Source organism: Pleuronectes platessa, chromosome 11 (genome assembly GCF_947347685.1).
Source record: "Pleuronectes platessa chromosome 11, fPlePla1.1, whole genome shotgun sequence".
NCBI classification, from domain to species: Eukaryota; Metazoa; Chordata; class Actinopteri; order Pleuronectiformes; family Pleuronectidae; genus Pleuronectes; species Pleuronectes platessa.
In genome coordinates, this window is record NC_070636.1 from 9,307,050 (window position 1) to 9,319,399 (window position 12,350).

At 41.6% G+C, this 12,350-nt stretch overlaps 1 protein-coding gene across 1 annotated transcript in view; it reads right to left on the reverse strand.

Moving 5' to 3' along the window:
- Positions 1–262: 262 nt before the first annotated feature.
- Positions 263–12,350, reverse strand: part of LOC128451077 (uncharacterized protein C14orf132) — a 28,152-nt gene continuing 16,064 nt past the window's right edge. Inside the window, exon 2 of the mRNA XM_053434842.1 lies at positions 263–499. Coding sequence (XP_053290817.1) covers positions 263–499 — 237 coding nt within the window. The remainder of the gene's footprint in view (positions 500–12,350) is intronic.

Here is a 12,350-nt window from a genome sequence, read left to right on the forward strand (position 1 = left end):
CAAGTACCAGTCCTCCCATCTGATGAAGAAATATAGTGTTTATAGAGTCTATATTTCATTGTCTAGTATCACGACCTCCAAAGCCCCAGGGCCCCGAACTGATCCGAAAGCCAAGAGAGAGAGACAGATAGAAAGACAGAGAGAGACACAGATAGATAGAGAGAGAGTGAACGTGTGTCTGCAAAGCAAGGCCTCACTCAGGGGCCCAGAGATCCAGGAGAACCAGGACATGTACACGTTTGTCTTTATGAGCATACGCTCATCAGAAAGTGAAGGCGTAGACAACGCCCACCACCACTATGTTTCCAATAGTGGCGATAATGGCGATCCAGAGCCAGATGGCGTCACTGGACATGGACTGGGACTCATCCTGCTGACCTTGTACGGAGCCAGCCAAGGCAGCGGCATGGACGCTGGCCGAGGAGTTGAAGAGAGAGTGTTCCCCGCTGTAGTCATCATTGGGTGAGGAGTCCATGAAAGCTCCGGTCATAACCGGGATCTATGAGGGAAGGGAGAAGAGATAGATAGACATATTGTAAATTTGAGCACCTGTAGACAACATGTGTGTGGATTTATTTCCGACGGTTCAGATATTTTGAGATGATTAATTGCTGTCTGTGTTCTGGTAATTTTGTCATTTGTTTTTAGTAATTTATACATTTGTTATTTGATGTAACTATTTCAAAAATGTTATAAGGGTAAAGGAAATATCCTGAGTTTTTTTGTTTTTACTAAAAACTAAAGCCTTGAATGATCACATCATAACCCCAAAAAATAAAGAATAGAAAATATGTATTTCATTCCCTTAAGTGTAAAGACACAATTGAAATAACATTATAAAATGTTGAAGCTTTATATCATGGGGCTAGCTAAATAAATAAATTAAGAACAATTTTAGAGATTCTCTTTTTGGCCTCTGTGGGAGGGAGCTTTGATTCAGCAGAGGAGTATTCTTTGAGCAGCACAGGCCACTGAAAAAGAAAACTTTTAAATTTTGGTCTGTCGGTCAGTCCACCCTTTTGGTTTGGAAAATATCTTGACAATTACTGGTCTGCTTGACATTTGAACAGACATTTTGGTGCCCAGATGATGACCGGCAATGGATCCCTGACTTTCTTCTTGTGCCACAGTGAAATTAACATTTGTGGTTTTGAATGAAATGTCTAAACAACTGTCTGATGAACTGCAAGGAAGTTTGTTACCCACATTTAAGTCTCTCCCGGGACTTTGGTGATAGTTTAGCTTCCACTAGTTAATCACTCTAAGATATTTGCTCATCATCAGCACATCAGCATGGTCATTGTACGAATGTTAGCATCTAGCATGGCTGTAGATTGCTTACGTTGTTTAATTTATGTAAAAGTGCAAATATTTTCAACGACTTTGCAAAAACTTTGAAAAAATAAACCACTCTACTGTCCCAGTGAATTGAGTCAATACAAATCTTGCCTTTCCTGTTCAGCAGATTTGCTCCTGCTGGTCATGCAATATTCGATTTGAGTGCTAACCGAAACGTGAGGTAACTGCGTCACGACATCATTAGTAAATGGTTTCAAGGTTTCCTACCCAGACTTGCAGGGTCCCACTCTGCCTCACACACCACTGAGTGTGCCTGAGCATCTGTGTGTGTGTGTGTGTGTGTGTGTGTGTGTGTGTGTGTGTGTGTGTGTGTGTGTGTGTTTAAAAAGTAGTGCTTGATTAACCTGGAATGAATATTTCAGACGTAGCAAGTGAAAATGATTTATTGCTTTGGACAATAACAGCACAGTGTAGGTTAGCCATTAGAGCAGAAGCAACTGAATGCTTCCGTATGTGTGTGTGTGTTTGTGTGTGTGTTTTCCTTGTGTCTCTGTATAGCGGCGTATGATTGAGAAATACATGAGAGTGCCTGAGAGGCGTGTAACCATGTTCTGACTGGGAAACAGACTGTGTTCTGCTGAAGACGGCTGGAAAACAATGCTAAAAATATCTCAGAGGGATGTCGGGAGCTCACATACACAGAAATTCTCTCTTGCTTGCTCATTTGCTCACCTTCTCTCTCCCTCACACCACCACTATCTCTCTCTCCCTCACACCACCACTATCTCTCTCTCTCTCTCTCTCTCTCTCTCTCTCTCTCTCTCTCTCTCTCTCTCTCTCTCTCTCTCTCTCTCTCTCGCTCTCTCTCTCTCCCTCTCTCTCTCCCTCTCCCTCTCTCTCTCTCATGTACACACAGGCTAATGCAAAGGGATGGCGGCAGACACACATACGTCCGGTCTTCCCTCACACAGGGGAAAACACTGTTTAGAAAGCATTCTGCAGCTCCCCGCTCATTGGCCCCTGGTGGTGAATAATGTCATGACACATCCTGTGGAGCGCCTGCTGTTCACATGAGCATGATGGAGGCAGACAGGCGTGCATGAAGTCCACCAACCTGGGTCTCCCTGCCCCCCACTCACTGTAGCCGCGGATTCCTCCTGCTTACAGCCTCTTGATCAATCTTGATCCGTTTTTATATTTTCATGTTTCTGTTATTTCGTTGGGTTGACAATTCAACAGTAGGACAAGTAGAAGACACAGTAGATACGACAGATCACAGAAGTAAACCATGGAGTGTATATAAGTAGACGACGCATCTCCACACTCTCCAGAAATTAAAATACCACAGATACAAGCTCTGCCATCTGGGGTATTTAGAGCCAGTGTATAGTAGAGTAGTATTGTTTACTCTGACTTTTTTTTGGTCTGTGTCATTCCAAACATGAGAAGAATTTATGACCTATAAAGCCGCCAGCAACCAGGTGGCAATCAAGATGCCTTGGCTTCACTTTTGGGGAGCTGCCATGTCGTCCATCTTTCTATATTGTCTATGAAATATACAGATACAAAGTCAAAGTCAACTATATTGTCAATTCTGCCATTTTATGTAAAGGGGCATAGATGGGATTGAAATTTAGTTTCTCTCTATTCTATATATAGACAAAATATACAAGTACGCAACATAGTAAGTGCTCATATTTAAACGCAAGCTTTCTCTCGCCTATCCACATCCATTTGTTCCACAATAAAAATAATAATTTTACTTGTGAGGCACTTATCTAAAGCTTATGACCCTAACAAGTCATAAACAACAGAAGTCCAGCGAATGCACCAAAAATATTCACATAACTATGTAAAGGTTTGTAGGTAATTTACCCCAAAACCCATAAGAAACAAACATGCTCCGATACTCTTACTCCATTTTATCGCTGCACCTGTAGGAGCTCCTCTGACCTCCCTCATCAACTTCCAGCTGATTTCAATTTCTTTTCTTTCAAAACCACATCACTCTGGGATAAACACAACAATGATGAAATATGCAGCATTCAAAGCTTCATCCTCCAAAATCTAACATTAATCTGAGGATAGGCTCTGAACACGGTCTGCATTCTTTAGAGCCATGTTTTATTTATGAGTAACTCATTGTCCAAAAGGGTGATGTTTGCACAAATGGGTTATTGTATCATATAAAATGAAGCAGATACTGTGAGTGTGTGTGTGTATGTGTGTGTTTGTTCCAAAAATACTCCAGTAGTCCTGAATCTAAATATTTGATTGCCTGGGTTTTCTATTTTTGGCCGAGATGGTGCTCAAGTGTCTTTACATGTGGATTGGTGTTTCAATTACATGTCAGCATATCATGATTTTTCCTGGCATGCTCCTCCATCCATCTCCCTCATGCTGCCTCAACTCCCTCGTGGCTCATACACATGAGTTAAGCTCCGCAAGAAGTTGAGCGCTAATGCGACAGAGGGAAATAGAGACCTCAAGAAGCGTCCCAGAGCATCTGAGCACTTTCGTATATGGGCTACGAAGGTCATCCCCCCCAAGCATTACTGCCAGGAAACTCATACTTGTTGGAATGCATGGATGAGTGAGTTCAGTGATAAAGTTATACAACTGGCCGAGGTTTCCTGAAAACTGTAAACGGCCCATTTTACGACATAATGGGAAACTAAATAAGTTCAACGACCAGTTTAAGACAAACAGTCTGGTCCTGCATTTCAATAAGTCTGTTGGAATTAAGCTTCCACACAAACAGAAAATGTATTCCCCTTGCAAAGTGGTTTAATCTCACAAGTTGTCGGAGATAATATATAAACCTTACTTTTGGATTTTTACTAACTAAGTTAAAAAATTATATATTTCAAATTTGAAGTAGGCACCACAAAAGGACCCTCAAAAGGATTGATAATAGATGGAGATGTAATATTTGAGTTTTCCGAGCAGCACATTCTACTGATCTGAACAAAGAATCAGAACCAGTACGGCTACATATCACTCAGAGTTGGAGTAAATGTTTTTGTGTTATGACCTATAGAGTGTACATAAAGATGGACGACATGACAGCCCCCCCCCCGCAAAGGTGACGCCTAATCATCTGGATGGCAATCTGGAGGCTGGCAGCAGTGTAGGTCATAAACCCCGCCTCCTCCATGTTAGCATATGGGACAAGTGCCAAAGTAAAAAGGTCAAAGACCAAACCAAATATATTCAAGTGAAAACCGACACCGACAGACGCCACAGTGACGCGTCCTCTCATGTACGACTCCACCTGCTCTGCTGGCACAGCTTTGATTTATTCGTCCCAGCTGCTGCTCCCTCCTACACAGATGATCACGGTAATTGTGAAATAGAATGGACTGTAATTGCCTCCTGTGGGACATCGCCACCAGTAAGTGCTCAGCGAAATGGCTTCGGAACAAACAAGCAAAACCCAAATAAATGTCTTCGGAGAGAAGAGAAGCCAAAACATAGACCTAACCGCAAAGGCACTCGAGCACGGCTGTTAAGACCAAATCGGACGGAGCGTGTTGGTTTTCTGCTCCCGGGGACGATATGAGTTCAGTCTCAAATCTGAGCACAGAGGTAGATCCCTGCTGCTTAAATAATGGACTTTGAGTTTGACATCACACGGACGATCGATGTACACGCAATGTGTTACTTCCATAATGCACTTGAGGCGCCACATGGAGGCCGTCCCTTTGTGCGGACCAGGTTGGACCAGGTTGGACCAGGTTGGACCAGGGCCTGGCTGCTTGAATTAACACTCTAACTGTCTTTGTTTAGGGCCGCAAAACACAAGAGGGCACAAGATCAATTAATAAAACTTAACTAATAATTTTAACCTGGAATGAAATAATTAAAGATTTCCTATTTATTATCTTGAAATTTCTTGGGTACACTTGGAAGGTTTTGGGGCCACGTATCAAATCTTGTATGGGGCCACGGAGATATTAGTTCCTGGCCTGGGTTGCACCAAGTGAAAGAGTTTTTGCTATAGAGCTTTCTCATATTCTGCCTCAATATGAAAACTACCTGCACTTTCTATAAATGCAGAATGGAAAAGCTCCAGAGTTTTATTATATTTGAAAGAAAAGCTTTTTTTATAGGCAATAATTCCATTTTGGACTCTCTCTGCAGGTCGGGAGGTTTCACAGCTTGCAGCGTCCCATGGTGGCTTTAATACATTACAATTTGGTTTGACTTGTCATGGCAGGAGAAGCACAGGTGTTCTTTTCAACAGTTCCATTAAGCCACAGCAGCGAGGCAGTGAGTCTGTGTGCACAATGACCAGGTCACAGAAAACTAAATGGAATTCAGCCATCATTTAATGTTGTCTGTGTCAGAGTGTCAGGAGAGGATCGTGTGCCAACAGATGTGTGTGTGTGTGTGTGTGTGTGTGTGCTTTACACACACACACACACACACCTACAGATGTGACGTGATGAGCTTGTTCGCTTCTCACTGTTTCAATACTCAATCACCACCCTGCTGCCTCACTTGGGTGTCACCAGACTGGACTGAAGCATCAAAACCAATGAGCAGGGCTGATTTGATCCAACAATATTTACTGCCCTCAGTCAATCTTTGTTATGTTGCTTCATCATTGACACGTGCAATGCGTCACATTAAATTGTTGGATTTCTGCCAAATTTAGGAGATTATAAAGGGAATTTAACTTTGGGAATAAAATGGAATGACAATAACTATATATTATGTATCAAAAAATGACCATACGTAATTTATCTATTGTTTCTTCCGTAAAATAAAATCTTTCAAATTGCCTGATGTTAGCTAAAGTAAACGTCTGAGAAAGGCTCATATTGGCGGCTATAAATAAACAGGACTCTATGAAAGGCTGAAGAGTGATACTGTGATTCTCCCGGGTCCTGTAAAAAAACTAACTTTCAGAAAAACACATAATCAACAACATCTTTAACATGACACTGTTGATAATTCAATATACCACTATGTTTCTAATTCAGCTAATTTTAATGGGCAAAATGATAAACAATATATAATATTTCAGATTCTTGGTTTATGTCCTTTATAATAAGACCTTGCCCCTGTTTTATTCAGTTTCAGCCTTAGCTTTATACTTTGAGAAAACAAAAATCAGACTTTCAAGGTATAAAACGTTCACCTCCAATTTCGAAGACTGAGAATTAAAAACTGACCCATTTTCTGAAAAGGGCTGTTAGTCCACAGCTCATGCGATTCATGGCACAACAGATCAGGGAAATAAAATGGGATAAAAGTCTTATAAGACGTTTCTCCTGCAGGAAAATAAAGAAGCTGCTCCTTCAATTCAATACCAGTGACTTAGTGAAAACAATGGCTTTGGCCTGTACTATTTTCTACTGTAGCACATTGACCTGCCTTAAATCTCCTGGGAGATTTACAGTGGTTTTAAGGAGGCTTGTTCACCCGCACAGAAGTGGTGAGACCTGTGGTTTCAGGCCTGATTCCTGCTGCTCCGATTTACAGCCGCTCTCTCATTGATTTTCCCCTCGTCTCAGCAGCCAAGCAGAATGTTTTAATAAATCTTATAACTCAATTGAACAAGTGTAGCCCAACTTATCTGCTGTGGACACCCTGGTCAACCTGTCAGTCCAATTTAAGATGCTGCAGCTCAGGAGAAAATTTATTCGCTGATATGTTAGACACTTTTTTTTCTCCCCCTATCAGAGGTGAACCCGGCAGCACAAAAGAGCAGAATAGGAGATAAAATCATTTATTTAAACCATGAGAAGTGGAGGAAATAATGCATGTTCACATCTGGGATTGTTGCTCACAGAATAAATGCCGCTGCTTATACGCTGCGGTTGCGTGATGACTTTAAATATGTGATGAAACTAAATTCATCGGCCATGAAACATTAAAAATCCTCCACAAACAAAGGTCGAGTTCTTATTCCTGCCAGATGAGACGTGAGATGATCACACGGACAAGGGTTTTTATTGACGAGGAAAAGTGAAAGATGGACAAAAGCACAGACACACACTCTCTTTTCCCCTCAGTCTCCTTCTGTGTGTGTTGTTACATCAGAGCAGCTCTAAATGTTCTATTGTTTGATTCCTGCTAAGTGTCCTGAGTCTGCGCTGCTTTGGTCTGTGACTCCCCGAGCTGCACAGATTCCATTCACACGGGACAAAATACAGAAGTCTAAAACTAAACATGACAAGTGCCATGTTTCGTCCTCTGACAGAAGATGAGGAATAAGCGGTGCTGGGAATTCAAAGTATTGTGCATGTTAAAGAGACTGCACTTTGCTTCCAAAAACAAGGAATTAAGAAACTCAGACAACAGATTATGAAAGACCTGTCAAGAACTGGCAATCAAATACACTGATACACTTTATTTTGGCATATTTGAACTTGATTAATCAACCATCCCTTCCTTTGTTTCAAGACACTTCTCAATACGTACAGAAAAGTGCTTTTTCACCAAACCCGAGAGTTGTTCATTATTCATACAAGCACATATTTTAAATATGCATACACTGGATTATGTGCAGCATGTGTTTTATGGTACAGTTTACACCAAAGAACACGTTATGCTATAGCGATGGAGATTTTTTTCGCTGCGCAATGTCACACACACATTCGCGGGGCGCCCTCGTGTATTTTACATCGTGAGCGATTTCATTTAAAACACACCCAGAGGAGTCACATGTCACCTCTCCTCTTCAGAGGTGGTGGTCGGGTACAGTGATGACCCGCCGGAGAGGGATTTGAACGTCATGTAGGACACAAATATGAGCTGGACGTGGCAGAAACAAAAATACAGATGTGATTTATATCAGCAATTCTGTGTCAAAATGCTAAACCGTGCTAGTGAGACAGTGTACTCAGAACCTGGAACTGGGACACCTTATATATCAATCAGGGTTATTCATTGAGTTAATGCATTTGGAGAGCTTGAGGGCGAATCAGGAACATTCAGTCCACCTGTGATGGTGTTACCCATTACACTATATGAGCATGAGTCAGTCAGCCTGTCTTTGTTTGTCTGACTTCCACCTCTTTTGCATCTGTTTGTATCTGTGTCTGTCTGCAGGATTACTTCAAACCAACAAAACTGATCTAAATGAAATTTGGGGGTTGATCCAATTAATCTTTCAAAATGGATCCAGGAAGTTTTTCTTTTTTTTCATTTTCTTAAACATGGCAATACAGGGTGTTATGGCCTGGGTGGAGATATGTGTCTTCCAAGCCCCCTTCAACTTAACTCCACCAAGGAGGTTTTCACCCCTGTCTGTTTGTAAGCAGGATTATGCAAATCCTACTTGATGTTTTACCACGAAACTTGGTGGGAGGATGAACTATGGGTCAGGAAAGAGCCCCATAAATGTTGGTACAGATCCATGAGTTTTCTTTATCACTTTCTTTAAATTATGAAATAAGAGTTGTTGTTTTTTTCACGATTTTTGTCGATTTCTGTGAGAATAATTCATAGATCTTGATGGAAATAACGAGCATTATAAAGGGAGAACTATTTATTTAGTGAATTGAAATGTGGTTTCATAAGGGGACTGTTGGGAGCTTGGTGGAGGTATTTACTCTACTGAGTGCCATTCTAGTGAATTATGGTTTTTCATTTGCTTAATTTCTCTGCTTAGTTACAACAAATTAAAAGTCTCAGCTTGTTGACCTGTCTCCAGCTGTTGGATTTAAAAAAAACTGGCTGAATTAAAAAACTGTCAAAGTCCCAAACCAGTAAGTTAGAAAAATATCAACTTTCCTTCTGTTGGTGCTGTTCATGTTTCGTATAACCCAGAGTATTTTCTCCTGCGTGTTCAGACATCTAAACTTTATGTGAAGTGCTGGCTCGCAGGCAGAATCATCAAAGTGCAGAAGAGAGAGCTGCACAGTAATGATATAGTGTGCAGAGTCTCTTTAGCTCAGAGCACACATCATTGAAAATAAAAATATTGCATCAGTGGTAAGTTTTCCCCTTTTTTCAGGCTTATCAAAAGAAACATTGCATAAATCAACACAATTTCAAATTTCCTGCAGCAGATGAAAGCAACGTCCTTAATCCCACCCTGGTTTAATACAGTAACGTGTATTTCTGGAAGTATTGAAGGAAGTTTTTATTACGAAAATCACAAGTTAAAATACAATTATAAGCATACCAGAAAATTGCCAGTGAATCTAATGAGGGAGGAACAGTGTGAAGGGGAAAACCTCCAGGATCACAACCTCTCTGACCTCTCTGCCCACTGGCTCCCTCCACGTCTGCTCATTCACTGAGCAACACGGAGAGATTTCAGGCATGGAGATGGAAGCCCTTAATTGAATCTCCACTCATGTAAGACTTGGTTCAGGGTGAGGTGCAGCGTGTGTGTGAGAGAGGGGGGGTGAGTGGGGGTTGGCCCTCTTATAGCCCACTCTCAATGTACAGAGCGAGCAGAAAGACCCCAGTCCACGTTGATCTCTGAGGTGCAAAACACACGGCAATAACATGAAGAAACACCTTTGCCTCTGTCCGAGAGATGACGAGTAGCTTTGCATCTCGGCCTCTATAGCTACGTGATTCTCATCCCTTCAACTATTCTGCTATTTTTAAATAATCATTAGTTGGGATAAGGATTGTGACAAATTAGGAATCTGTGCAGGTCGCTCTCGGTCTAGCTCGACCCGATCCCTCATTTTTCCGATTTAGTTTCCTACATTTTCATAGTTCTAATTCTAAATCCCTGTTCATGTTGGACAGCATCTGTTTTTTCTAACAATCTCCAACTTAAGAGATTTGTAAAGTAAGAACATATTTTAAACATCATCAAAAGGGAGTTTGAGCACAGAGAGACGCTCCCTGCTCGACGGGGACTAATCCAGTCACTGCTAATGAATCAAAGTGTGCTTATATCCAGCATTGATGCTAAAAAAATCATAATGTGCTCCACTGGATATTTTCAGCTTCTCATTGATATGCAGCTCCTTTGGTTTGGTTTTTTGCTAAAGACCAAAGCTGTTGTTTGAAGGCTCCAGTTGCATTAAACTCTATTAATGTCACCACGACGTTGCTTGGGAGCTATAGGGAACAGAGCGCTCATTTCAACCCCCTCAAATTCACCTCATGTCAATTCTCTCGCTTCAAAACCCTAAGAGGCTGAGAGGAGACGTGTGTGCGCTGCCCTCCATGTCCATCAAACCCCTGCGGGTCACACTCCCGGTTGCCAGACCCTCACTCTGCCGTCTCTTTGAGCTCTCCCTCTTCTCCCTCCCGGCTCCCAGAGGCTGCAATATTCACTCCTTATCCTGTGTCGGCTGAAAAGTCATCTCCCGGGAGAAGTATAACATCTCCCGGCCCCTCTCCTTTCTTAATCACATCTACTCTCTGTATATGCTCTCACGTTCCCTTTCAGCTCTTCATTTATTTCCCTGTGTCGATTTTATTATGAGGCGATGGTCTCAGGGACCATATAGCAGAGCCCCCCAGAGTCGACTCTTGCACACTCCTATGGCATCCATGCAGTCTGTTTGAGTGTCGGTGCTAAACTAACAGCATCTCACAGCATCTGCTTCATCTTTATCAGTTCATTCCCCTTTTCCATGCATCGTTTGTAGTCACACATCTCTGCTGCTCTCATTAATGCCCTGTCTCATTAGCTGTGGAACACAGAAATTAAAGTGATATGTATTCCTTGCATATCATCATATATTTGCACGGACAGCATTTGACAGATGCTTTAAACCAAAGCAACTCATACTGCAACTGTGAGATAACTCCACTGGGAGATGTGACTGAAAGGTAGGAGGCGTTATTCACAAGCACTTGCACATAAACATGCAGTTTATGTGTACATGTGTTCTATACTGTTTATGTTAACACGCACACAAGGCTGCAGGCACACATTAATGTGTTTGCACTTCTGCCTGGTGCTGGGTATTTGAAATTGTCTCGAGATACAGTTTGACAACTGTTTAATGTTCGTAGGCTATCAGACCATTTAATAGACCTGAGGAGAGAGGAGCAAATTGTATTTTATATATATTTATATACTGTATATATATCTTCTTCCCACTTACTTCCCTTTTTAACTGTAAAGCAGGAGATATACTAGATATTTTTATGCCACGCACTTACGTATACAGCCAGATGGGTGGATGGTTGGATGTGAGGCTGGATGGGTGGATGGATGGATGTGTGGATGGTTTTCTTTTGCGTCGTGATTCTAATTGATCACATATTCGACTCCAATAGAGGGCACAACTTAAAGTAGAACAATTGTGGCACCTATCACCATAATATATGTATATGTATAGTTAATAAACAAATCTATGCTATTGAGGCAGAGGGACCCCTCACTTGTCACTCTCTCTGTAGTTTCTTTGTTTTGGGTAGCTGCTCCTCACTCTTGTAGAGGGTTCAGGTCCGAGGATGTCATAGTATGTGACCTGTGAATATGGGCTCTACATATCAAATCTGATTGATTGAAAATTGATTACTGCTGAAAGTTCCACCTCCCTCTTTAATAGGCATTCTTTCCTGTTGTGCACCACGTGCCACTCTGCCCTGTGCCCCTCGCACCCTTCCTGTCAAATATAAATGAAACATTACACGTTTCTATTCCTCCGGGGTTCCATCCCTCCATTGCTTGTGTATTCTAACTCTATTTTAACAATAAAGGGCCTTACAATTGTTTCTTCCCTTGTTCGGTTCCTCTCTTGTGTAACAACCCGCCCGCTGCCGTCGCAATCTGTCAATCTGACAGAGAAACATGATTAATCATTCTCTCTGTAAAAGCTAAGAAGCTGCTCACAAGCTGAATCCCCCCTCCATATTTATTCTGAGCAGGTTTGAGTATCTATTTTTCTCATAGTGAGAAGGACACAAAATTAAGCATACTTGAAAGTAAGTGTGCATAATAAATACTGCTTGTGTCAGTGCGATGCACAGAGGAGCGATGACAGCAGCTAAATGGAGATCTTGTTAAAATAAGAACACTCATCAAAAAAAGTGCGTTTTGATGAGTCTGTGCATATCCCACATTTATATGTTTGGACACAATGAAAACTACATTGATTTCTGTTATACCATGT